At 46.5% G+C, this 26956-nt stretch overlaps 8 protein-coding genes across 8 annotated transcripts; 5 read left to right on the top strand and 3 right to left on the bottom strand.

Annotated features, from left to right (window-relative positions):
- Positions 1-86: 86 nt before the first annotated feature.
- Positions 87-2238, bottom strand: F4813DRAFT_362649 (heterokaryon incompatibility protein-domain-containing protein). Its single transcript, XM_049243643.1, has one exon. It carries the CDS (start codon positions 1975-1977, stop codon positions 178-180), a length of 1800 nt encoding a protein of 599 aa, XP_049098604.1. The 5' UTR covers positions 1978-2238; the 3' UTR covers positions 87-177.
- An 83-nt stretch (positions 2239-2321) lies between these two features.
- On the bottom strand, positions 2322-3248 carry F4813DRAFT_362639 (acetyltransferase). The gene has a single exon (XM_049243642.1). The coding sequence runs from the start codon at positions 3206-3208 to the stop codon at positions 2615-2617; it is 594 nt and encodes a 197-aa protein (XP_049098603.1). The 5' UTR covers positions 3209-3248; the 3' UTR covers positions 2322-2614.
- Positions 3249-5047: 1799 nt separating this feature from the next.
- F4813DRAFT_119463 (inducible nitrate reductase 2) lies at positions 5048-6801 on the top strand. The gene has a single exon (XM_049238584.1). The coding sequence runs from the start codon at positions 5596-5598 to the stop codon at positions 6538-6540; it is 945 nt and encodes a 314-aa protein (XP_049098602.1). The 5' UTR covers positions 5048-5595; the 3' UTR covers positions 6541-6801.
- On the top strand, positions 6676-7376 carry F4813DRAFT_397249 (cytochrome P450; the record flags this gene model as incomplete). Its single annotated transcript, XM_049247926.1, has 1 exon — positions 6676-7376. One exon carries the CDS (start codon positions 6676-6678, stop codon positions 7132-7134), a length of 459 nt encoding a protein of 152 aa, XP_049098601.1. The 3' UTR covers positions 7135-7376.
- A 3816-nt stretch (positions 7377-11192) lies between these two features.
- F4813DRAFT_390342 (uncharacterized protein) lies at positions 11193-12173 on the top strand (the record flags this gene model as incomplete). The annotated part of the gene is made up of 2 exons (XM_049247000.1): positions 11193-11334; positions 11422-12173. The coding sequence occupies 2 exons, from the start codon at positions 11193-11195 to the stop codon at positions 12171-12173; spliced, it is 894 nt and encodes a 297-aa protein (XP_049098600.1).
- A 2403-nt stretch (positions 12174-14576) lies between these two features.
- Positions 14577-15430, bottom strand: F4813DRAFT_362618 (uncharacterized protein). The gene is made up of 2 exons (XM_049243641.1): positions 15408-15430; positions 14577-15279 (listed from the first exon to the last, which is right to left on the bottom strand). Exon 2 carries the CDS (start codon positions 15182-15184, stop codon positions 14714-14716), a length of 471 nt encoding a protein of 156 aa, XP_049098599.1. The 5' UTR covers positions 15185-15279; positions 15408-15430; the 3' UTR covers positions 14577-14713.
- Positions 15431-18450: 3020 nt separating this feature from the next.
- Positions 18451-19783, top strand: F4813DRAFT_397247 (uncharacterized protein; the record flags this gene model as incomplete). Its single annotated transcript, XM_049247925.1, has 3 exons — positions 18451-18570; positions 18632-18868; positions 18918-19783. 3 exons carry the CDS (start codon positions 18451-18453, stop codon positions 19713-19715), a joined length of 1155 nt encoding a protein of 384 aa, XP_049098598.1. The 3' UTR covers positions 19716-19783.
- A 556-nt stretch (positions 19784-20339) lies between these two features.
- Positions 20340-22836, top strand: F4813DRAFT_119364 (FYVE-domain-containing protein). Its single transcript, XM_049238583.1, has 3 exons — positions 20340-21315; positions 21387-21768; positions 21827-22836. The coding sequence occupies exons 1-3, from the start codon at positions 20504-20506 to the stop codon at positions 22436-22438; spliced, it is 1806 nt and encodes a 601-aa protein (XP_049098597.1). The 5' UTR covers positions 20340-20503; the 3' UTR covers positions 22439-22836.
- The last annotated feature ends 4120 nt before the right edge of the window (positions 22837-26956 follow it).

The raw sequence follows: 26956 nt of genomic DNA, 5'->3' as shown, positions 1-26956 counted from the left end.
GTGTAGTCAGTGAATGAATAGATTGGGTCACAGGTTTATTAAAATGAATACGCTATGATTTCACATGCTCGCGCAGTAAATCTAATGCCAGCCTAAAAGACTTCATTGCTATGATGACAGTCGTAGTTAGGGAATAGTCAACGCTCCATTACAACCGCTATAGCTTTATGTAACGCTTCAAGTGAGGACGAACTTCCGAGTATCTACGCTCTCATTTTGGAGCAGTGAAAATACGTCTAGGTCGTATAGGAAACAGTCCCCGATCAGTTCGTAAGTGTCATCACCCCTAGCTCTCAATACAAACGGGTACTTGCCACCAGGAATAAAGACCAAGTCGTCACCCTCTCTCGCATGTGGTGGTGCAAGACCCATCGAGCCTTCGTCGGTGATGAAGAATTTGCGCCCGTAGGAAGTCATTTCCATCTGGCGAGCATACTTTGTCAAAAGCCAGTTGCTAGATCTGACCTCCGTGCGTGTCGAGTTGGCTTCTCCCAGCACACCCGCACCGTACTGCCCATACCACGCGTGGAACTCATCTGCCGACGGCGATACCGGCGGTCTTGATCCTCGAATATACGGGGTCTCGTCTTTTTCAATTAGCAAATCTGTACGATCGTCCCCAATGAGCGTATCAGCAAAGGCATCAATGATAGCCTGTGGAAATCTCTTATAACTCAGGCTCAAAGCGAGAGCCTCCCATTCGGACAAGATGGAATTAAACACTTCGCCGCCAACAGCAACGCTTGCTCCCAGCTCGCTTCCTATTTTCTCGACTTTCTCGATGAAACGTCCGTAGATCGCTAGAGCGCCATCGAGTCGAAATTCAAACCCCGGGAACACCAGGGTTGGATAATGAATGGAATATATCGCCGAGGCGCTGAATATCCTTGGTAAAGTACCTATGGGATTGACTATGCTGTAGTCAGGAACCCATGACGGAAGGCCATCGATGCATTTCTTCTGCGATCCTAGCCAGTGAAGGATCTCGAGAGTCTGGCTTGCTTCGATGACCTTCTGCGTGAAGTTCCGGAAAAGATGGACAAGGTCTTGCTTGTAGTCAATAGGAATATCAAATCGTATACCTGTATCCAGTATCAGGGCGCTAAATATCTTATCCCTAGGGTCGTGAATCCGACCATGCCGGTTCCAGAGGAATACATCCCTCAATGGCACAAGATTACCGCGAGAGAGTTCCCAAAGGTGACGCAAATGCGTCCGGCCATCTGGTCCTTCTAACGGATGATAGTAGTCCCCAGTCCCTAAGAAGTCGGTACATTTCATCAAGTCCGGCCATTCGGCCTGATGACGGCCACATAGGATAATAGCCTTATTGGTTAAAGCGAGCTCCTGAGCGGACTGTGTTCTATAAAACCACGACCTGTGAGATAGGCTATGAAAGGCATCCTGCGTTTCTCCCCGATATCGACACCAATTGATATGCCTATGTTCGCGACACCTATCGAGATGTTCAAACACAAGGTGTGAGTTATTCTTAGCATTTCCAATCCACGCAAGGAGGCCTGTCGCGCCCTGGTATATGTCCTTTAGATAAGAGGGCTGAGCATTTCTCGCTGCCTCATCAGTATTCTGATACGTTTTACTCAGATTCTGGTTGATGCAGATAGCATCCAGCCAAAGTAATCTCGGTTGATCTTTCGATCGGACTCTGCGTAGTGCTACATAAGCCTCGGATGGGGCATCAAAAGTCTGGCCGTTTAGAGATATAGGTACTCGTGGCCCCGTTGAGCTTTGCCAGTCGCACGAGAGAATGTCATATTGGTGATTTTCGTTGCTGTTCACATGCAAGAGCTTGCATCTTATTGGATCCTGAGGAAGAGACGGTTCAAGTTCCAGAAGCCTTATGGCGTCATCTCGTAGAGGATCATAGTGGAACTGGGCTCCAGTTTCCTCAACCCAAGGTATTATTTCATCAGAGAAGCTAGCGAGGTGGTTACTTGTCGACTTTGCTGCCGCCATCCCGAATGTCCTTCTTCTCTGATCTTATTTGACAAAGGCAATCTTAGAGCGGGTACGAGGTGTTGCTAAAGTTTCGGTTCCGATTTTAATGACGAATTACTCTTATGAATATGTGTCTATTGGTTCGTATTGCCGTGGGAAGGTGATCGTTTTAAGTTCATCCTGCACCCGGCTTCTATCAGAAACGTGACAAATGTTTGTCATTTTGTAATAATCATTGCGACTGTGTTTAATGTCTTTGTAACCTTGGCTGCTTGTGAGTAATGAGCGGGGAAGATAGCCTGACCCCTGAGCCTCCTGAGAACTTTCACGTGACAATCGACGTTTCACCTTGAGTAAATCATTCATCTGAATTGTAGTTATTGTAATTATTGTAATTATGATCTATCAGACGGTCTGATTCAGACCTATCTGGTATGTAGAAATTTGTTGCAGCCCATTTGTGTGTTGTACAGCTATGGAGATGCTGCTGCCATAACGCCCCCTTTAGTGATATGTATAAGTGAAAACTACCACCGAATGCCTAGCATCTTTTGTATGCACCAACGCCCCGTTTATCTATGCAATTCCGCTTCCTTTCTATCCATGTCTCTATGCCTGATGTCTAAAGTGAGGAGGCATGCCTGACTCAAATTAATCACAGGCTTTTTACCAATACCCAATCCGTCTGAATACAAGATCCGGTAGCGAATTCCACAGCGCCTACCTTCGAGTACCCCAGCCTCTGGTAGAGTCGTTGTGCGCTCTTGTTGTTCTCCCAGACGGTAAGCCATAGCTGCTCGAAGCCTTCAGACCTGGCCTTGTTCTCGACGACAGCGATAAGTTTGCTCCCGATACCCTTGCCATGAGCCGTGGTATCTACGTAAAGCCTCCGCAGCTCGGCGTGTGAGGAGGGATCTCCCTTTAAGGATGAATCCGTAAGGCCGCGAACAAGCTGCACAAATCCTAAAATAGAGCCCGTTTCATCACGGGCGACAAACGTGCTGATATTGTTCTCATGTGAGCTTATGATATCCGCCTCGATAGCTTCTGACGAGTACGTCTCTGCTAAAAAGTTTGCCAAGTCGTTTTCTGGGACGGAAAACCCGAAGGCTGCGGTGAAAGTGTTGGCACCGATCAGAGCTATTGCTGCTGCATCAGACGCCAGTGCGTCGCCGATGGTCACCTCGCATGTCTGCTTCACCTGAACCTCGGTGGTGGTAACGACTGAAGCCATTTTCGTGGACATCATGAGAATGCAAGTCGTGGCGAATGATATGAACTGCAAAAAAGGAAAAGGAAAACGCAGTTATAGTGAGCCTGTAGATTTGACCAAAATACGAGTTGAAAAGGACGCAGACTGTCCTAACCTAGGGGCATCTTATATTGAACCGATCCAACTTAGCTTCGTTTGGTGGTGTAGGGTGTCCGGTTTTCGGGACTTCTGAGGTTCCATGCTGGCTAAGGTACCTATCTATGCCATACGTATGATATTTTCGCGCCCTGCGACTTGTCAATATGACCTAATTCGGAAAAACAAAGCCACGCCTGGATTCCCTGTCTGCCTGTGTGGATGGTAGTAAACTTCTTTCTAGAACAGCCATGAAAAATTCCAACATGACTCAACGGTACAATAACTCTTATGCTAATATTATGTGCATATTGACCGACATATTTTAGGACAGAAAGTCTGCTGCGCCTCGTGTAAACACTGCCCAATGTTTGCCCGTCTTACAAAATCACCTTGGTGGGTGCATATGACCTTAACTGGAAGCTTACAGGCTAATCGAGGTACCTCGTATAGAGGGGTCGTACACGTGATATTGCGTTTGTACCTTAAGTACCTAACGTCGCACTTTAACACCGATGTTGCGCAGCCTTCACGTACAGTCTTTCGAGCTCCTTTTCGCATCCACCACTGCGAAAGAAACGGTGGAGCTACCAATTGTAATGGTGTGTCATATTATCCTTATTATTGTTGTATTATGAAGTATCTAGGAGGAATATCTAATATCTGTAAGATGTGTATACTTATGTGTACACTAAGTGGGTCCAATGACCTTAGGTCATGTGACAATAGGGCTGGCAATCCTCGAACTGAGAGACCCCCCTAGTAACTCCTTAAAGTCTTGGCGAGCCCTCTAATACCGGCTTCTTCGCGGGAGCTAAGCACAGAATGTTTCTTCGGTAAACCCGATGCTGCTGGTCAATTCTTCGAGTTTGGCTTTCGGGTTAACATTCTCAAAATTTACCCTCGGTACGGTGGTCGGAATTATTACGCCGTATTCAAGACTCATTATCGACATAAAGACACTTGCTAAACTAGCATATCCTCGAACATGGCCGTCATTGGGCTTGATACTACCAATACATAGCTCTAATAGTATCTCCGTCTCGAATAGCGCCAAGACAGTTTACTACCAACGCCTTCTCCACGACTATATCAACTTGCTCAATCATCATATGCGCGGGATATGCCATCCGGGCTAAGCATATGCATGGTAACTAGCCGTTAAGTTCGGATGAAGTATGACATTTACTCCCCGAAGATCGAAAACCTAAGAAACTCTGTTAGCAGTCATAACCCCGCCGCCCTCATAGGTTGACTGGACCTGATAGTCGTTTGTCATACTCCCTAACATAATACCCCGTTGCTGACCCCGCTATCCTTTCCATTCCAGCTAGTAGCGGTTAAGGTCCGTATAAGTCCAGAGGATCTCGAATTTTGCCAGTACATCAACTCACCGTTTTCAAGAGCCTCATATCACTTCTAATAGCAGCCTCTTGGAGGGGTCAGCTGCTCATTCACAGATGCATCGTCGCATGAAACCCACATTTTAAAGTGATTTCCTTACGGCTCAACCGAATCTTATCCAACAAGATCAAGCACGGTATTCGTGATATGACGTGCAGCGGGATATGCCCGTTCTCACTGCAGCTGCAGTCATCTTTTCAGGTCTTGGCTTGAACAGCTGCGCTGCGGTCTTATGCTTCGATAGTAGAGTAAGGTAAGTAAGAAGCAACAACTAAATGATGATAATTTAGCAGAAATGGACAAGGACTATGAAAGCATAGGGGTCTTGGTTCCTAACTACCTACCCCATAACTACGTCCTAGGGAACTGTGACACAACTTTTGGTAACGACCTATCAGAGTAATATCGCTTCTTATCATGCATAGTGGATATGGCGTGTATCTCCTGAAGTGCCAATAAGTTACACTTGTCCTAATTAAAGCGTAACAAAAGGCCGATTTGTTGAATAAAGTATGTAGTATCTACCACATATCCCGTATCATAATCAAGTGTAGTCTGCACTTTAAGAGATGCAACTGGTGAGACAAAAGCAATTAAACCGCCGAAGATGGTGGGCTCGGAGATGGCTATGTAGCTGGCAAATCCCGTTCTAAGACGATCTATCCAGATGGTATCTGAAAAGACCCGAAAGATAATATAGTGGCCCAGAAGCAAAATTTGGAAGCATGCAGATACCGATGCCAAAAAGCAATGAACTTCACTGTCTAGAAGCAATTTTATATCGTTTCCTTTGACCGTATCTTCGGATTACTTACTATACTTCCAGGACTTCATTGATAATCTTCGGCAGATGCTGTCAATACGCCTTGAGTCTGCCAGTCGCAATGAAGATAGTATTGGCATTACACGGTATCGGCTCCTCCGCAGAGATTGTTAAGGACCAACTAGTTCCACTGACAAGAGAGCTAAGCCCTAGATACGAATTTGTCTACTTGGATGGAGCGGTCGAAAGAGAAAGGGGCCCGGGTGAGTTCGATGATCGATATGTCGGGTTCTATGAGTTCTCCTTTGCCAATACGCCATTAGGAATAGCGTCCTATTACCTAGGGCCATTTTATTCATATACCACGGGCTACATGACGGCTGAGATTCGAGAAGCCCTCGATAACCTCGATCAATTTGTGAGAGAACATGGCCCCTTTCACGGAGTGTTTAGCTTCAGCCAAGGTGCCTCCATGGCTGTTTCATATTTACTCGATTGCCAAGCCCATGAGTCTGGGACAAAGCTACCCTTTGAGTTCGCGGTTTTATTCTCTTCGGTATCGGCTTTCTCGCCTAGTAAGACATGCTACGGATCCATCGTGGAACATCTTCTTGGCCGAGACTTTCGGGCAATTCAGGCGTTTCCCGAGGCAGAATTCAACGAACTTACTAAATCCGAGCAAATCTTCGCCGAAAACTTAGCTCCAATGTTCACGGGAGCCAAAAAGATGGGCTCATTTACAGAATCGATCAACTTTTTCAAACAGCGAAACCAAGAAGCTGTCCCTCGAGTTTTACATCACTCTTTAACTCAAGACCGCATCACAATCCCAACGGTCTACGTCAACGGAAAAGGAGATCCCCCCGCAATGAGTGCGCAGTCAAGATTGGTATGTGGTCTGTGCGACCAATCCTTAGCTCGCGTACATCATCATTCAGGGGGTCATGGTGTACCTACAGAGCTCTTCGACGTGAAAACTCTTATAAAAATGATAGATCGGGCTAGTATAGAGGGAGCAGACCGCCATGTGCTACACCAAGACCCGACGGGAATCCCGCAGCGTTAATCTTCGTAGCTATCTCCGACGTATCTCGTACGAAGTTGAAGAGCTCAGGGGAATAGCATACCAAGAACAACCAGCCCAGATATAATCCATACCATCAATAGGGTGTCCAAAACACAACGAAGCACATACGACGAAATGACAACGCTGCCCTTCCTGGACTCTTTCGTAAAGTGGACCTATAAGAAATACAATCCTGCGTTCCAAGCAACGCAGAAGTCGAAAAGGGACGTGATCGTATCAGGGGGGCGGTTAATACAAGCAAACTCTATTGTTATCCCAATTTTCCAAGCAAATCATCAGATCAAAGATTATTGGGGAAACACACACGCGCTGAATCCCGACTGTTGGTCAGACAAGGCGGCAAACAAGAAGAGTCATCGACTAACCTCCACTCCCCTCGGAGCGGGACCCCGCGGATGTATTGGATACAACGTAGCCCTTCTCGAGACCAAACTGACAATTACTAATTTGGACTGGAGATACTATTCCGAAGATGTCGTCAAGGAGCCGGTAGAATATGGCCTAGGATTCATCTTGATTCGTCTTCTGAACTATTATATTACCCCGAGCACGCAAGAGAACCAGATGACCTGAAAATTCAAAAACACCAAGAGCCACCAATAGTTTAAACGGCTCGAACAGTGCGATTGGGAACCAAAATTCACGCTCAAAGATAATGCAAATCAGAAAATTCCAGCTCTTCATTCCTTGCACAGTCTCATGAATCGATACACTGTTGCATTAGCCACCTCCTTGAAGAATTTTTTTTTTATCCATGTACTACAGTAACGTGATTCTATCGCGTTGATACATACAAGTAATGATTACCATTTGCCACAGCCTTCTCTGGAGTTTCAGCTCATTATCAACTCGAGACCAGAGTCTTGCTTACCTAAGACCCCCGGAGGCAGGTTCTCTTTTGGGAAATTTCCTAATCAGGATAGATTCGTAAAACGGGACCCCCTATTCACCTATGCGAGGTTAATCGTCTAGGCAGCAATCCATATAAGCTGTCTCGATAAACTGACTGAGATGTTGTGCTTTTTGTATTGAAACCCTTTTTTAGTACGGAAAATGTTGATCTTATGAGTCCTAGGATAAAATAAGGGGTGATACAATGCACTCGACTTCGTATCAGACGCGACTCGAGTATTCACGATCATTCCTACATACCTCATCACATACAGGCTGCAGCCACTCTGTCAGTCACAAATATATCTGTAAGATGCCCCTCTCCCGTACTAACCTGAGCCTATTACATACCATCACTTCGAATCCTTTCTTGCCTATCCATCGATCCTACGTAGATGCGGCCCCGATGCGACCCGAGAAATTGGATGATGGCGAATACAACTAAAAGCAGGATGCCAGAATTGAGGAAGCCGAGAGTTCTGATGGTCTTATTGTGCGGTCAAATTATCTCCTCGCCCTGTTTATGGGAATACTGTCAAGGGGTGAGAGTATAAATCCTTCGAAACATGGAGAACTATGAACCTAGGTGAGATATAATCCACGGTGTAGGTTGGAGCCCCTTTTATTGGGTGTTATGGCATTCTAATGATCTAGAACTTTCCACAGTTTCAAAATACGACCCTAACTTGCGATTCAAACTTGGATATTATGCTAACGTGTCGATAGTGGCTTCTTGTCGCTGTCTCCCTGCTTGCCTTATTCCTAATATACACATTCGACATAATCGACAGATTCACATTCCCCCGTGGTACAACGCCTACAGATATTTCTCGAACAAGGGTCCGACAATAGTGCCAAATCTTCGTAGTAGACTTGAGTAAAGAGATATCAGTCTTAAGAAAACTACCGGAAATTGTTATCCACGGTTATATTTGAAATTATATTCCAGCTTATTGTGATGTGTTGATACGTAAACGATAATTCCCCCTTTATTGTCAAGTAAATTAATTTTGAGGCATGTGTATACAAACGAGCCTACTTCAGATATGAGGATAGAAGCTGGGCTAAGTTAATTCCTAGTAGTCAATGTAAGGCTAAACCTACCGAACCAATCTGCATATATCCTTGACTGTACTAGCCACTCAAACGTTAGAAATCACCATTGACATGGAAGTTTCCGGTTTGATGTTCGTCGAGATCTTCAGTACTCTTCCCTGACGCTATCAGCAAGTCAACATCGGCTGTAGTTGCTGCAGCGGAGATGATGCACGTGTGGACATCCGTACGATTGTGTTTGTTTCTAGCTTGCCTATAATAAAAAAGATATCTTACTAAATTGATGCAAGAATTATTATATGCATGCAAGAGTAGCCGAGATAGTTTTCGTACTAGGTACATGTAAGAAGTCTTATATTGATCAGGAGAGCTTCTGTGCCTATAATGAATCTGCCTAGGGAAATCTTCATCTGAGTTTGTTTCAATAATTTCATTCCGCCGTCCATGAAATGGCATGTTTTGAGTCACTTTCCAGTATCTACTTGCTTGAATAAGAAAGAATACCACGCCATTAAGTGCTTCTTATGCATAGATGCTACGTTAGAAGGCCTTACCTGGCACTGCCAAGATATGCAGAACAGAACGCCTGCAGGCAGTGACAGGTCCATAGGTAGTTTACCACCTAGGTAGACATAAGGCTGGGTTTCCACTTCCAACCTTATCATGCCACGCAAAAGAATAGAGGGTCCAGACCAGGCAACATCGTTGGGCAAAGCATCCGGATTGCCAGTACATGCCGACGAAATAGGGAAACTTACTTGCGTAGCCAAGATAAATTCATTCCGAGCTCTGAAATTCGTCTACTAGCTGCTGAATGGTATTGGTTCTCAGCCCATTATGATAATCGTATGTTGGCATCGTGAACGAATCATATCACTAGAAGTAGTATGAGTTACAAGAAGATACTACGAGTTTAACATCCAATAATAGAGGAGGCAAAAATGGAGGTTTTCTAGATAGTTCTGGATCAATCTTGCCAAGTAGTTCCTGGGTAAGGGTCCTCAGATCTTCAACTGTGCGTAATCATGATAGAGTTACATCGGGCTGTTGGATTTAGATTGGGGGTTGTAATGGTTATACCCAGCGACGAGCCCTTACAACAAATATCTAGGTATGGAGAGGTATGGTAATATTCATGAAAATTCCCATTCTATATCGTAAGCTATCCTATGTTCGTAGAGAGTTGCAACCGAACAGTCACTCCGGGAGGTATGAATACCTAAGTGTAGATAATTAAGTTGTAAACTCCGCAGAGCGATGTGACGGCGCAATGCACAACATGAAGTATTACCTTGAGACTATTCTCCGGGGCTATCTAGTAAATCTGACGATTGCTGCATTTAATCCCTACCCTAGGTACAAAAGTGACTACAAAGGTACCTAGAGAGGAACCGGCAAGATTGGTGATAACTAGACACATATTCAGAACCCAACAAGCTGTATAGGTTGAGCAAAGCTTTTCTTAGTTAATTCTAAACATCACTGGATCCTCTATCATGTAGAATATATGTAGAATATATCCTCATTTTTATCTTGTCGATTCTATTCTTGCCCTATGGTAAGCTCGTAAGAAGAAGCTCTGAGATAGGAGTATCGGCAATCGCCTAACAATTAAATCAGTCGGCTTAGGGGGGAGTGGACGCACAAGGCCCTCATCCCTTATCATGCAGCCTCCGTTGGATTGTGCTACGTGAATATGCAAATCCCGAGGCGGTTTCGGCATCTGACGTGACCACTAAAAGTGTCTATGGCGTGTGAGGCACTTGGCATCTTCATTCGTATAGGTCACTATTATCGTAGATCTATAATTCCCACTACCGAGGATTAGAAAATATTATTAAATCTAATAATTCCTACGACTATTACTTTTATAAGTTGCCAGCAATAAAACCCGAGGTCCTATTATTATTATTTAATCTTCTTCATATTACTTGCTTAGGTTAGATATGTAGCCCTGCTTACTTATATATAAATTCTAGATGCAAGTATTTGATTGAAGATGTACAGTTCCGAGCTACATAGACATAGACCCGATCAACGAGACGCGTTGTCTCTTATTTAAGCATAGAGTATTCTCTATAAAGTATTGATTGTATCTATATCCTTAACTCCGCCCTTTCCTGGCAACCTCGGTTTAACCCTTCCTAGTATACCTTTGGTCCTGCTCGCAGGTCTATTAGCTACATAGCTTTAGGCACCCAGTTATGTTCGGTGCATTTAGATATAACGAAAAGACGAAGGAACATGATCATTTCAACCTAGCTGATCACCAGTCGTCCCCAGTACAGGAGAGGGAATATACGCGCACAGCTTGCGACTTATGCCGCGCGAAAAAAGCAAGTTGATAAACTTATACCCACAGCTCGCAGCAAACCAGGACCAGCTAACCGAATCATCGTATACAGGTAAAATGTAATGGGGACAAGGACGAGTGCGACAGATGCATAGCTTCCTCTAATATCTGTACATACACCTTAAGCTCTGGCACAGGCCCTGGTAGAAAAAGATTGCGTAAGACGTCTGTCGCCACAAACACCAGGTCAAATAAAAGTTCAATATCACGAAGTCGATCCCCTCGCCATCCCCAGCGGAAAAGAACGACTAGTGGGCATAAGAGCGGCAACAACACACTCAGAACAAGCCAGTCTATCCCTAGTTCGAGAGAGCCCGCAACAACCAGCACGATGATCGAGAATTCTTTTTCTAGTCCGTCCGACTCCGCCACGACGACAGGATGGTCGGTACCCGATTCGGATATTCACCATTTACTGAACTTACCGGCAGATATGGAGTCCTTCGCCGGGAACGAATTTGAATTTACTTCAGGTAAGCCCTCGTTAACTCTACCATTGCACTATACGGTTAGATAGAGGTTACGAGTGAATTTTCCGTAACTGATATTGAAATCAAAAGGGTTCTCTGCACCTGCATCGTTGTCACCTGATGATCAGTCGCCAAGTGGATTACATATGGATCAGGTATCAATATCGGACAATTACTCGTCCCTACTCGGTCTGCAATCTTCTGGGGCCATAGATTCGGCTCCTGTTCTTCTGCCATCCTCACCTACGGGAACACAGTCTGCGCAGGGCCTGTCTGATAACAGCCACAGCACGGAACCTTTGGGCACGCCTATAACCTCCAGCAGCTTGAGCCCTAGACAGGGGTGTGGATGTTTATGTGCCCTACTATACGTGTTTGAAGATACAGGCATCCAAATTACTTCCAGCCGAGACGTGGCAACCGACACCCTCTTCCAATGCCTACAACGAGGCGTGCAGGAATGTCAGGCCATGTTATCATGTCGAAAATGTGATACGAGAGTCAAAAACCCCATACTACTCGCTACGCTTTGCAACCAATTAGTCGCTATTGCGCGCGAGCTTGTCGCTCGATTCATACGGTGCCAAACCGGAGAAACCGCCCCGGTGGCTTTCCAATTCGGGCGATATTCTATCAACGGCACCGGGATGCAGACCCGGATGCTGCGAGACATGGTTGCATTACACGTTCGGGATTTATATGATTTGTTGCATCGTTCTAGACTCAATATCGACGCTATCCCTGGGCCGCTGTCGATATTAGAGAACGCGAAGTTCGAAGTCAACAGGCTTCAGGAAATATTATCACAGGGCTTAGAAAGTATAAGCAGCAGTTATAGCTGATGATATCTTATGTAGTTCTGTTACCTCTCAGTCTGGTACTGTATACGCGGCGTTTAGGTTTAAAATTCGGCAGTTTAGTCTTCTGGTTGGGTCGGTAGACAAATAATCAAAACGAAAGCAATTCTAGGTTCAAGCAGAAACTATCAAAGGTGCCTCCTACATATCTCCTAAGGATCTCATATAGTTTTGCGGCTATAACGGTAGGGATGTTTCAGCCAAGATCATCGTAATAGATTCCCCTTGTCGAAGCAATACTACAGTTTGGGGGTCATTGAAACCCACGTGCAACTCGGTCGTGGCTCCGGTGGTAAAATACTGGCAGATGCAACTAATGGAGGGATAAAATTCTCTTCGAATAGGACCGGTTTGGTAAGCCCGAAGTTATAGCCCATAGAAGGTCACAATGTACATCAAAGAGCTTCGAAGGCTTCTATGGGCCAATCCTATTCGCGTATCATCAAGCCTCTTTGAACTTGAGAGCTGAAAGCCTGCATATAGTCGGCAGGCCGGCCAAAGTACAGGACGCATGTCACGATACGTGACACAGCATGAACGTGAGCACTTTGATTAAATTTCCTATGTGGGCTTACCTCCAAGTTATGAGCTGACCCCGAGATGTATACGCCAAAGAACCGTTAGGTGTACTTTGCTACTCCATCGTAGATTCCTACCCTACAATCTATTTTTGCAGCTCCTCCACATGATCGCGCAGCAATGAATGATCTCCCAACTCACATCAAAGCTACCGTAGCATTTAGACGCCGTTCCAGTGCTCGGCTCGGTGGCACATACGACCTGCGAGCCCTACAGAGACGACAACGTTCTTCGAGGTCCACCGCGTATGCGAGGCTAGTGCATGACATCCAGCTTTCAGCTGCACGGATATTTCGCCGGTCTAATCGGAGAAAGGGAAGGGAACTAGAAGCGATCAGCTCTATGCAATACTATTATTTACGCGATAAAGAAAGCAGCACGCGTATTCCGAATATAATTATTCGTATATTATATCTTGATAGCCTACTGGTCCTACATTAAGGATTACAAAGCTATTAGCCCGGTCGTATGGATGAGCACCTTTCAACTACGAACTTTTATACAGTATACCATTCCGGATCAACCCTCACACAAGCCTTCAGGGTTGCCATGCCGACCATCATGTATTGTGACAGGCTTCATTTCCACTCCTTAACAGTCATTGAGGGTTAACGTATGTTCACCGCTTCTAAACAAATTCGCCACGTCTCGATAGCTGTATCACAGTCACCCCATCAATTTTCTTTTCCTTTCAAATGCTATCCTAGTCCCGAGTTCTAACAGCGAGCGACGGGGGAGGATCAAGGATTACCTATTATCACGATATTAAACTAGAAATCGGATACATCGACCAAGGGGTATGGGCTTGAAAAGGGCCGGAAGATTCTAGAGGTCGGATCATAGGAGATTCTGATTGAAAAGTGTTAGGTATGTCCGGTCTACCCGAGGAATAAGTATTAGAGGGGTCTGTACGACCTATATACGTGCCTTTAAAGCTCTAAAGCTCCTCGATTATCTCCACAAGCTTGTGGAACGTCTCTAGAACAATTTAATGAGGACCAATAGCCCAAGAAAGTGACTGGGGTATCCGATGTAAATATGGCGCAGTAGGCCTCCTCGATGATTAACCAAATACCTAACCGAATCCCGAGGAGCTGCATAGCATAGAAACAAGACCAATAATTTTATTCTGCAGCTACCACTAGGCATCGATCGTTGTGTGATAAGAATGCCTTCGGGCTTAGCCATGCCGAAAATCGTCATATCGCATTGAAAATCAACACGGAAACGGCGCCACATCTACATGTGACCACGTAGGTACAATGGCATGGCGATTGTGCAACCATGGATGCGGTTCTACTCCCTAGTTATCGAAGGCTACTTTGTATGAGACCTGGGAGATGGCCCATTGATGAGATATCATATGAGAGTGCTATGCAAGCTACTCGAGGTAATCCATCTCTAGTACTTATATGAGATACTACGAGCCTATAAGGCCATTTAAGGATTCGATCTCATATATTCCTCTAGGAACGACTAATAGAACGTGGAGGATTCCAGATGTATGAGGCATTTCAAATATATTGGCGCGTTAGGTTTGCATAGCAAATCTTAACTTCGTAGCCAGCCCCGAATACGGGATTGCTCTTCTAGGACTGTAGTTTAATTCAGAATCTAGAAAATCAATATGAGGATAACCTACCTAGGTAAGGAGGTAGGCAACATCGTAGGCAGCATTAACCCTGACAAGCTTCAAGTTTAGGCTACCCGTAACTTTGCCCATCAAGGACGGAGCATTCTCGTAAAGTTTGTGTTAGGTATCCAATCACAGTCAGCTATCACATCCAGGAACTTAATTGGGAAACATGGGTATCTTCTTATTCGCAACTAGGATGGATATAACGACATCCGCTGTCAATTATTGGTAATAGTCAACAACAAGTCAACGCTAGTGCATGTGGTTCTTTAAGCGCCCCTTGATAGTCCCAGATAACGAATTGCCCCCCTTAAGTCACGATTATCTCATCGTCTTTAAGCCTCGCGAACACGAGAGTGGGGAAGATGTTGGGCGCACGGTTTGCAAACCAGTCCCAATAGGTGCCTCCGTAGGGGTGTTCCAACTTCCCACTCTCGAAGGCATCAAACTGGTCTCCGTCAATCTCGTTAGAAAACCAAGCCGCGGTATGGACCCAGGCACCTAGGACCTCTCCAGCATAGTTTACCCATTCAGGCGAGTCATCAAAATCAATCGCTCTTTTCTGCCTCCACATCTCAGCGACCGTACCAGGAAGCACCAGAGAAGTAGCATCGACGTGATCGATGAGAGGGTCGAGCTGGTTGAGAGCAGGCGTAACAATTGTGTCCGGCCCAAAGAGTCGAGAAACGGCCATCTCGCTCCAAATGTTGGACACTGTAGCCGACTGGATGGAGATGAAGATGTTGTTCAGGTGGCTCGGATCATCAGCAACAAAGAGCATCTCGAATATCCCGCAAATTTTGTTGGAAAGTTGGCCGGAGTTACAGTCAACGAAGGGTAAGATGAGATTCTGAACGAAGGGGGTCAATTCTCCCACTACAAAGATGATGGTTAGCGGCTACTGGCGCTTGATACTAAGTCTGCAGTGATATAAGGATATTATAATTACGGAATCTGACGAATATCATGGAATTAAATCGGATCTAGGGAGGCGGTCGACTTACAGTTAAACTTGGTCGTGTCCCAGCAGACAAAGTCAGCAGCGGGACAAAACCAGGTTATGCTACCATCTCCGAGCTTGAATACCCCACCTCTCTCAAATGCAACGCTTCTCGACATGTGGCAGACATGGGCCAGCGTCGGAATAGGTATGCAGACGCGAAGGCTGCTGGACACGATGATGTGGCGGGATCCGCGTTCTGCAGGCACTCCGTCTTCTTCATCCATCGCGAGCTAAAGAAAGTACCAGGTCGCATTAGCGGTTTAACATAAACGGAAAGGTAAAAGAGCTCTAGAGAGAGAAAAAAAAATCGCTTACCCTCCAGATCATACGACGGATATACTGGGGCAGCGAGTTGAACTTCGGAAAGCTCGAAGGTGCGGTGACAGTCTCGGGCTTCGGATCCGTGTGGACCTGTAGATCGGCGTCCATCTGTTCGCCGAAATCCATATGATCAAGGCTCATGACCTCATAGAGATCGTCCTCAAAGTCGACCTTCATCTTTAGTGTCGGGGACAACATGAAGATGCTGCGAAGGTTGCTAATATGGGTAACAGACCCTGTGGTAGAAGGGAAAGTAAATGAGATCTTGCTCAAGAACACAAGACTCGAGAGAATGATGTGCTCAGGTTGAGATCTTGCAACTGTGAACCTGATCCAGTTGAAGTTGAAGAGAGGAAAATATTAATAAAAGTCACCGGGAAGGTGCCTTATTTATTCCCACCTGGTGGCTTAAGGTATTAGGAAGCTATTTCAACTTAGCTTTGAAAAATTCGCTCTGCCATGGCAGTAAGTGATCTGTTGGCATACGAGTGGCTGATCTAGACAGGCGACTGGCAGGTTTAGCAGCTTAGGAAGGAAGAATCTGAGCAGTGTACTGTACTAAACAAGACTTACAGATATATTCGAGTGTAGCCAGTCGAAAAGGTATCCGTATTTGAAGCTATGACACGAAGTCCAGTCACTTATTGTGACAATGCACGCAGTTTGACATTCTAAACCCAACGAACCAGGAAGGAACATCGTGATGTACTGTCCAATAAACGAGCGTGATTTTTAAAGGAACTCTGTCTGTACCTTTATCAAAGAGGGAGGTGGTCATCTCAACTCCAGATTTTCCAGGGTGCCATCTTGGTGAATCAACAGCAGATTTCAATCTTTACAAGCGTCATTTCATCCCTTGATGTACCCATTAGTATAATACGACTAATTAGCGCATCGAAGCTCAGAGTATTGTTAATTGTTACAGTACAGAGCTTAAGTCCTTGGTGCGGCAGTTATGTACTGCCGTTTGGTCGTAGGTTTGCCCAACACGGACAGGAATTAACCAAACTGGTTAGAAACAGAACTACTTATTGCTGGTCTGAACATCCGCACAGGGTTAAAGAACGTTTTAGTTGTAAGCCATCTTCCGCGGTCTATGCTAGTCGCTGCACCAGCTGCATAGCGGTTTATTGTTCGGTGTGTATTATGGTGAAAAGGGGGTGGATAAAGGGTCTCTGCAAGGCGAAGGGGCTATCGATATCTATATCTCATGCAAACAAAGATTCAGCCTGAACTGCAGTATCCATGTTGGCTTGAATAGTAGGGAGCAAACCGCCTACGCGCGATCATCTTAGAGTAGTAAGGCTAACAAGGTGTAACCGAGACCCGTTTTCCTGATGTGTAATAGAGGAACACGCAGCAAGGAACATAAGCAGAACCATGTAGATAAGGGCGAGCACTAAGGAAAATCCGTATCATAATGTACAGTTCTAATTGCGATTCTACTCACATTAGGTACCTTAGGTACTTATACCAATTATGGACAAACACCACCGTGACAGACTATATTGCAGCAAGAAATATTTCGTAAAGATTAGGTATATTACTGATCGAGTCGCTGCCTGAGTGATACGTAAGAGAAAATTGAGCACCAATAGGAAGTTATCATAAGTACCTATAACTACACCTGATAACAAAGTGAACGAGATTCTTTCCTAAGGTAGAGTTGTAAGTTCCAGAAGCTCTCCGTGTCATTCGCCTTCTCCGGAATTGAATGGATGTTACTTTCATGTACATATAGCCATGGCGTGTGAGCGGGGAAGTTGCCTTTGATGTTGAAGAATCACAGACTGTCTGATTTGTAGAATAGGGGAGCCTCCTTTACATATTCAACGCTACGATTGGCCCGTACGCTCAGGCAATGAATCAGACAAATAAATTATCATGATGACGCGTATTATCTATAGGACTGTACAGTCCATCCAAGGTTTTAAGGGTGTTTGAGTTAACTACAAGTTGGGCACTATTGGCGATTAACCGGATGATGAAGGAGCACAGACGTACAGACAAGTCCGAGCCGTTGGTAGTAAGGGTCTAGGCCTCCGGGCACTACTCGGTCCACGCGGAGATCAATATTTAGTTAAATAGTACTCTTCATCGCTTGACGCTCTCGATGGAATGTCTATATACAATTAAGGGTACATTCCTCGTTCCGTAGGCAGATTATCTGCATGAGTTTCGGCTATCCGGCTGACGTGCAGGTCGAACCCAATTAGAACATTTTAGAGGCGGATAAGGCTGGAAGCACGCTTGGTTTTTAGCAGGATACCACGTAGCCTGACCTCGTTTTGAATTATCTTTTCTGATGGGAAACCGGGGGAAGGGGGGGGAGGCAAAATCAGCAGAGTTTAAAATCCTACCTCATGTTATATCTGTTTAAATCTATAGCCTTAATCCTTAATGGTCCAATTATAAACCCCGATCCGTTCAATCTAGATTTAAACATCGCCGAAAGCTGCGCCCCAAGAGATCTAATTATGCTTAGCCATTGGGCTACCAGAAGACTTTAGTGGTCCAGGGGTTAAGAGCGTTGTAAGAGGTTGATCTCTTCTAAATTATGCAGACTTACGTAGGAGGTATGTTCTTCCCATTATATGTTCCTACTCTGGTAATGCGTGTTAAACGATTTCTCTCGACGTAAGGTTTAAAATGGGATGCCATCAGCATAACGTGCGCGCAGTCTTGTCTCATGTAGCGACTTTCGCTTTTGTTCTACAGAAGCAATGCAGAACCATCATCACGATGCCCATTTTGACGACAATCAATACCATTTCCCGCCCAATACGCTGACATCCAAGCAGTCTCAATTAGGCGGTATTTTGGGACGCGGTGCACATTGGGGCGTGAGTTACGATGGAACCGAGTCGAATATAGCTTCCAACTACATCACCTAGTCCTCCGAAGTCTACACCAACACAATCTGTCAAAGTTGGTTCCAGGTTAGCTGTGGCCGGGCATAGAACCCATGCGGATTATGGGATTCGTCTTTTCTTTCAAGACACAGATCATCAAATCCGGTTTGCAGATAAGGAACACGTCAGTGCCAATTGGACCAAGACAACGGTTTTGGACACACTATTATACCAACCAATAAAAAATGGATCGATAGCCGCGGGTTCTTATTTGTTTACCGACCCGGTGGTAAGTTTTATACCAAAGGATGGCCATGTGCATATTGCTGATCGAGTAGCCAAACCTCGAGTTTTTCTACGAGGATAAAGATGGTATAATTCGGGGCCAGAACTTCAATTTCAAGTTTGAGAACGGAAAGCTTCCTCCCAAAGGTGAACTCGGAACTATCAATACGTATCCTCTACAGACGGCTGGAAAAACTCGAATATCATGCTACTTTCCTTATATTGCTTCTCAGGACGCTAATAACGCCATACGATGGACTACATTGCTAGGGCAGAATACCAGTGACCTCTCAGCCCCGTGGTGGGTTAATGATACGAATTGGAACATTAAAGCATCGAACGGGGGTAGCATGGTTGTGCTTCCAATCGCACAGGCATATAAAAAGGCCGGAGGCATTATTTACAGAAGCAATGAGGGTATGCTATCACTCGAAATCCGTGACGGATTAGAGTCTTTTAATGACGAGGGGGCTTGGAGGAAAGGGGCTCTGTCGAAGAAGATCCTAGCCGACACCCCTATCGGTGCCTTTTCCGTCGGGCGACCTTACGACAACAACAATCAAGTTAATACGGATATACTATACCAGGACGATGATGGTATAATACAAGTTGTATGGCAAGACGACGATACAGGTTGGAAAGGTCCTCAAACCTACGACGCGCTAGATGGAGCGGAGAAAGGAGCGGATATTGCTTGCCTGACTCCCGGGGCCTACGAACCGGGAAATATAGGCATATCCAGGGAACAGGATATGAACCGGTGTTTTTTCCAAGTAGGCGGCGGGAAGGTTAAAGAAGTATGGTTTAACGGCACCAACTGGGTTTCTGCGGGGATCGTGCCGATTATATAGAAGTGTACCTAACTTATACGACAGCAGGAGTTAAGAAGATGCATATTACATATTATACCCAATGAATATAGCAATTGAAGTTTTAAAGGGTTAAAGGAGTATCATGCATCTAAGCGGCTTATGTACCATGTTTGGACTTGCAAGTACATAGGTAAGTACCTAAGTACTAATGCCGATTGCCCCGCCGCGGCACCCCCCATGCACGCGATACCTAGAACCCCGAGATAGCCGATAAGATAAGAAGATGTATCAGCATTACCAGCAGCATATCGAAGTTGCTTGGCAACTGCGCTGCTCTCGTCTCTAGACTCTAGCGGCAACATCCTTCGTGCCTCTCTTCCTACCGAAACTAGGGAATCGCGTGTCGTCGGTTCCACCTTGCAGTAGGGAGGTTTATATATTCCATACACTTTACTTCCCTATTGCAACCTCCATCTTTTTATACGTGTGCTCCGAAGGCTCAAGCGCCTTTGTATCCCTGTAAGTTCATTAGGAGGAAAGTCCGTGACCATCAGAGAGGGTCAATGCTAGGACCTCAGCCCCTCAACTCACTCCTCGAGTCCTCGAGTCCTCGAGACGACATTCTCAAGACTATCGCTAACTTTCCCTCTTCACAGTTTTTCAGCAATCCTTATTTACCCCGGGAGATTTCGTCGTTATAAGTAGTGGCGAACGATAACCAAGCTCGATTAATCAACATCTCTCAGAGACTCTAAGCATATTTCCGCGCTTCTATGGTTTCCCCGTCGACCTCCCTCTATGCGGCTTGAGCGATTCTGGGTCACAGGATGTCTGCTAGTAGTGATCCGCCTGTTGCGCCCCGCCTGTCCGAAAGGGATGCTCTCGAAATAAGCGACGCTGGCTTAGGAAGCTCGCATGCTTATGACGAGACCCGAGCTAACCCCGTCTGTCCATACAGTACTTCCAGATTCTTCGACCAGGAATGTTCTCGCTATCACGACTGTCCAACACACACGATTGAGAGGAGTCCTGTGGGGGGTGATGATGGCAATGTGGTAATCGGGATGCGTGGCCACGGGTCTAGTCAGGCTGATGCGACAACACAACAGGTCGGTGGCACGTTAGGAGATGGCGAGGATTCAAATGGCTCGAGCACGGAATCGAGCGCGGCAAATGGTTCGATGCCTAGGCAGGACATAGGTTCCAATTTCCAATCGTCGGAAACCGACGTCAGCGTCAATACGATCGCATCCGATGAACGGGGCTCAGCATCACGTGCGGTTCAAGTTGCCGATACACAAGAGGGGACGCTCACTCTTAGGGAAGTCTTAGGCCAAACGACAGAATCATTTGGTGGACCGTCTATTGGAAACTCGGCACCGCCTCAATCTAGGACCGATGCAAGATCCCCGATAGTTGTGCGTACGAATCAGAATGCAACTGTACCACCATTGGTAGTTTCAAACGAGACCCAGAGGCCCCCCTCGCGCTTAAATCCGATAGCACCAGAATTTACTCCACGGCCAGACAGGTCTCCGCAGGATATTACCCTTCCGAGATGGCAGCCGGATAGCGAAGTGACCTTGTGTCCAATATGTCGCACGCAGTTCAGCTTTTTTGTTAGGAAACATCATTGCCGGTAAGTTTTATTCTGGGTAACTACCTAACCTATATATTACAAAGCCGGCCGAGGAAACTAATACAGGACAGAAAATGTGGAAGAGTAGTATGCAATGTGTGCTCCCCGCATAGGATTACTATACCACATCAATATATCGTACGGCCACCCGGCGAAAGGACGTTTCAGCGATATCCCTTCCTCGGGGAAGAAGGCGGTATCGCCGATTTTACCGCGCTCGGAGGTGGTGAACAGGTCCGGCTCTGCAACCCCTGCGTCCCGGACCCGAATACTACACCACCTCAAACCCAGCACTCGACAAGCCAATTCTCGCCGAGGTCGACGCATCATCGATCCCATAGTAGTTCTAGTGGCAACTACAATGGGGACGGCAATCTCAACCGCCCCCAACAGTACTTGGTCATACCAAATTCACCCCATGATGCCTACCCTAGGAGTCGAAGTATCACCATGGTTCGTTTTCCCCGTTACCATTTGCACACTTACAAGTAACCTACTGATACCACCATAGAATTCTGGTCCGGGCCCCTCGAGGCCTGTAAGTGGACCTTACTTCCCGCCTCAAAACAGAATTATGACCGGAACCCCGCCGACGTACTACTCGCGCCCACAACAGGCACACCCGAGATATCGCCGTACTTCGCTCCTGAGTCATCACTTATCCGGTGGTTCTTTCGTCGATATAGCCAGTGGTTCCTCGTCCGCATCCTCGACAGCGATGACTAATCGCCCATTACCACCCGCGCCGCAGATCCCGGAAGAGGACGAGTGCCCCGTATGCCATCGTGAGCTGCCCTCGAGAGAGCTTCCTAACTATGAGGCTCTACGAGAGTCGCACATCGAATCGTGTATCATAGCACATAGTTCGTACAACCCGAGTTCTGGCGCATCCGGCAGGTCGATCCAGGCCACTCGCAGAACCGGCATGTTTCCGTACCTAGCCACGGAGAAGGACTGTGTAGACTCTGCGGAATGTACCATCTGCCTCGAAGAGTTCGAGGTCGGCGTCGCCATGGCGCGTTTGGAGTGCCTGTGCCGCTTCCACCGAGCTTGCATCAGCGCGTGGTTTGTCGATCACCCCGGGCGATGTCCTGTTCATCAGCACGACAGTCTCGGTTACTGATCAAATACTTTCTTGATATGTTTAGCTACTCGCACATCCCTACAACTCACCTCCCAGCATAGAGTTCATATAGTCTCGCCTCATTGTAGTTGTATTAATTCCAATTTCCGCAGGGGGGGCTTAACCTAGGTATAAGTTTGGCAAGGGGACGGGCATTTGTAGCACTGTTGTACACTCTTTATAATCTGCATTTCTCTAATGGCTAGCGAAGGGGTTCTTCCTTTTTCCTAGATACGTGTGGCTCCTACGCCGCTACACCAGTACGGAGTCTGGCGCAGGGGTTAGCGCTTGGATAGACTTATACCATTTTGCCTTACCTTTCTAAGCCGACTATGGGACATCTGACATGGTGCTCGGTGACGTGGTACCTAAACGAACACCAGAATTCCTTGTAGCCCGTTGCTAATCATAATGAGTAACCGGCCTCTATATGTCGTACTATTATTATGTAACTATACCTACTGCTGCTCGTCACCGGGCATCTACCTAGTTTACATAGGTCAACAGGGACTGAGCCATCAGCTACGCTTACAGGGATCGTGTTAGCCTCGTCAACCTTGGCTCTTCACCGACTTTAGTGGCAGTATGCGGTTTGGGCCCCCCACATTGGCCTGTTTGGTTTAGTGTCGGCGCCAGCGATCGAGATTTCCCCATCCTGCTTCATCTTTTCCCCCGCACGCACGCACGCACGCACGCAGCTTATTAGTCTTGGGTACCCTAAGGGACCTGTCATAAAGCACACGCATGCTTCGTCCTCGTTGCTTAACCGTTTTGATTATTTCCCCAGAATGACGTATGTCGTACGCGCTAGGCCACCTGGCCACTGAGAACCCCTACCCTGTCTTCCCCCTTTCTTTCCTGTGCCGAGGTGAGCTATCATCTATCGGTTCCTGGGGTGGCGACGGGGAATTGGCTGGGCGGCGCATGCGTCTGCGACTAATCGAGGCGTACCTGACGTCGTCTTACGGCTTGGGTGGTGTAATATTATGCCACCCCAGGACGCAGATAAATGCCGTTGTTGGGTCTGCATATACATGCGTGCGTACGTGCGCACTTTATGCTCCTAGACGGATTTGGGGGGAGCAGTCCAATAGGAGGATAAAGCAGCGACTAATCAGAATGCTTAGCCATTAGTATATACAGATGCTGCAGGCCGGGGATGTACCGGCCGGTCGTTCAGACCCGGGTCATCGGACTCCGGTATAGAGTCGCGGGTCCCGGGCTCGACATACGTCGCTCATCACGAAGATCCTCTCCTCTCCTGAGTCTCTTGCTTGGATAGCCTATGCTCGCCTGCAGAAGGATATCTACAAAGATGGCGCACCTACCAGCATGATTGTCAGCAGAGGTACGCCAGATATTTTGCGCCTTTCCGGCCTGGCAGCTTGATCCAAGGTGGCAAAAAAACGACTGTAACGGGACTATAAAATACCACTCTGTAGCGTTCACGCGAATTTGAAGCCAAGATACTGAATCAAGATACTGAATCCTAAATATTAACTTGGTAATATATCGCTACATTACATTCCTCTTCTTGCAATATCAACTGTGACTTGGCCTTCAAGTGGCAAAGGCAAGCAGCAAGTTAATGATGGGATGCATAAGTTACCTGTTACCTGTTACCTTATTAATAGGTATATCATTGGCCTGGTGCGCAGGTAGGTTAGGTAGTTTATGTCGCTGATTAATGCTATGTAATTGTGAGACAACCCTACAACCACACCGTCATCATCTTACCACGTCAGGTTACCAATATAGACCATATGTATTACTTGATGCATCGTAAAATCGAATATACCCTATTAGAGCAGGCGTCAACAACACTAGATTCATAATTATTTATAATTTTAACAAACTAGGAAGAATACTGCGACCATAAATTGCACTACAACCATAAAACAATGCAACAAGCTCTTGGCTCTTAATCATCGAGTGGTCTTAAACATGGCCAGCCAACGGGTGAGTTAAATTGTGGCCTGTTTCAGCATGATATTAACAACGTTCGCTAAGTAAAGAAATGCAGCTTATGGCTTGGTCATCGTAAGATTATAATAAAAAAGTCATCTATATAAGACTGCGTAGGCTTTCCAGTGATCGCGCTTATCATGCTTATATACATCCCCCCCTTTAAGATGCCTCCCTCAAAGAGGAATACTTCCCGAATTTCCATGCATGAGGCTCTTGTCATTCGCCCCGATGTGGACACCATATCGGGCCTTGGAAGTTACCCGGACATGCGTGAGCGCAGCTTATAGGCATGTATGTCTTGCTTGTCGTCCCTTTATGGATACTCATCGACCAGTACCACAACCTCGGAGCCCAACCGTATCTAACCGATGGCTACCTGCTGTACAGCCTCTGCGAGTCGAAGTGCAGTACATAAGGAACAGTTTCAGGCGAGGTAGCCAACTTAGCTTACTTATTAGACAAGTGCCTGATTACACAGGTCGACGTTGTTGAATGGAGGTTTATGTCAAAGAAATAGCCAAGCCAAAGGATCACAGAGGGCGGCAAATGAGCGAGAGGGAACAGTTTATATTGTTGCATCGACCAATGACTAGATGGACCGTTACATGCTATCGCCCAACGACGAATGGCGGAATTCGGCATCCCTTCAAGACATCACTTCGAGATAACAAAGCGAAGCGGAAGCGGTGAAAAATACCATTTGTTTCTTTTTCTCCGGTTTTCCAGCGATACGTGCAGCCATCCCACGTGCCGCTACGATATGCCGCGGGCGGAAAAAGGAAAAGAGCTTGCAAGGATCAGTTAGGATGATGAACGCCCCTCACTGAGAACCGGTGAGGCTTTGCCTAAGAACATAGAATCTCCTGTCCGACATACCACTATGGTGTAGGTCGATACGATACGAAGGGAAGAGAAAACAAAGCGTCGAGTCGGCAGAGTAGATACCGCTCGCCTGGTGTAATATACTTCTTTATTGTTGATGCGTACTGTGCGTAGGTAGAGGACAAGAAAGGGGGCCATGTACCTACATAAGCAAACATACATACAAGCCAGCCCCTTGTCTCTCATTCGTCCCTACAAGGTAGATCTACAAGGTAGATGCCTGTCAAATAAGGACGGGAAGCGCCAATTGCGTCAGTACCCAACAAGGAACAACGACTAACAGCCACGCCTTACACGCATGGCAAATTCACGAAAAGACTCAGATGACGGATAGGTTTAGATTGAGAAAAGCTCATGGGATTTTTGAAAAAGCGATGGGAGAGCCGAAGACCCCGGTCTGCATGTCAACTGGACATGGCCAAATGCTACCCGTCTAATCCTCCCCGAAAAAAAAAAAAAACAAGGCCACGTCTGTCTCCCGTCCTAAAAGCCCTCGTAGGCTAACCGAAGCCCTCCGTGGGGGTGAGATATCTTTCTATAGGTCCTAGCGTACAAGGAGCGAGAGAAGGAAGTGAGACGGGACCAAGCGGGCGCGTCGGGGAGCAGCAGAGGGGTTGTGGGTTGTGACGATCATCTTCGCTTGGGCGTGCTGCTTCAAGTGTGGTTACACAGATAAGCGTTCCTCGGGCTTCGACTCGCTCGGGTGTTGGGCTGATGGGAATCTGGATTTTCCCATGAGATTAAATCCATGGTCCAGAGCTTTTCCATTTTTCTTTTCGCTGCCGCCCTTCTCCAATAAACCCGATCTCGTGTAAATATCCGTGCATATAACACGCCAAGATAAAAATATTAATAGTAATGAATGTGTGATTCAATCCGGCGAACGTCGCAACGCCGATTTTGCCGCCCGTTCTTGAGGTGAGATTTTCTAAAGTTTCTTGGCCGGTACAAAAGTCCCCGGGGATGGATAACAAATGCTCGCCCGAAGCAGGTAGATCTCCGTCTGTACCCCTATCTCGACCGGCCGACAACACCACCAACTCGCCCGGCTCTGTTTACACCGCATGTGAAAATACACACATACGGCAACCTTATCTTCCATGCCAACCCATCTGTCCCGCGTCGCTATGGGAATCACAGCATCTGCATTATCGAACCGCCCAATGCGACTACCATGTCGTAGGACTTCCCCTCGGTAGCACCCGTAGTAACGTCTACGACTCTGCCAATCATGTCGTGTCCAGCGTAGCGCGTTATCAACCTTCATGATCGATAAAAGACGTATCGTATTGTTGAGAAAGTTGAGTGCCAGCAGCCAAGCTGGAGGCTGGAAGATTGATCTCTGTCTCCTGATTGGAATTGACGTCTCACTTAACGGTGCATTCCGATGACTCGTGGCTATCGTCGACGGCAGATACAGCGCAGAGAGGACTGCGAAACATCCTGACCATGTTAGCTTCTCAGCACCGCGAACCAGGTATCGGACAAATGAGCAAGCATTCTCAGATTCGGAGCAAGCGAAGACGTGAGAGCCTACTAACTGCCAGGCTATAACATACTATTCGTCACCAGCGAGAAATCCAGAACAGCAGTCGAATGAACGGGTAGGCTCTATTCGCGAATCATTGTGCTCGAACCAAGCTATGTTCCAATGACGAGCAACGCCTA

This window comes from Daldinia decipiens (assembly GCF_022478715.1).
Source record: "Daldinia decipiens strain CBS 113046 unplaced genomic scaffold F4813scaffold_21, whole genome shotgun sequence".
Lineage (NCBI taxonomy): Eukaryota > Fungi > Ascomycota > Sordariomycetes > Xylariales > Hypoxylaceae > Daldinia > Daldinia decipiens.
This window is presented reverse-complemented; position numbering and strand designations above follow the sequence as displayed.

Coding starts and splice junctions, on each gene's coding strand:
- F4813DRAFT_362649 (XM_049243643.1), bottom strand. CDS start 1,977: ATGGCGGCAGCAAAGTCGACAAGTAACCACCTCGCTAGCTTCTCTGAT.
- F4813DRAFT_362639 (XM_049243642.1), bottom strand. CDS start 3,208: ATGATGTCCACGAAAATGGCTTCAGTCGTTACCACCACCGAGGTTCAG.
- F4813DRAFT_119463 (XM_049238584.1), top strand. CDS start 5,596: ATGAAGATAGTATTGGCATTACACGGTATCGGCTCCTCCGCAGAGATT.
- F4813DRAFT_119364 (XM_049238583.1), top strand. CDS start 20,504: ATGTCTGCTAGTAGTGATCCGCCTGTTGCGCCCCGCCTGTCCGAAAGG. Junction 21,316..21,386: donor GTTAGGAAACATCATTGCCG/GTAAGTTTTATT, acceptor AATACAGGACAG/AAAATGTGGAAGAGTAGTAT. Junction 21,769..21,826: donor GGAGTCGAAGTATCACCATG/GTTCGTTTTCCC, acceptor ATACCACCATAG/AATTCTGGTCCGGGCCCCTC.
- F4813DRAFT_362618 (XM_049243641.1), bottom strand. CDS start 15,184: ATGCTCTTTGTTGCTGATGATCCGAGCCACCTGAACAACATCTTCATC.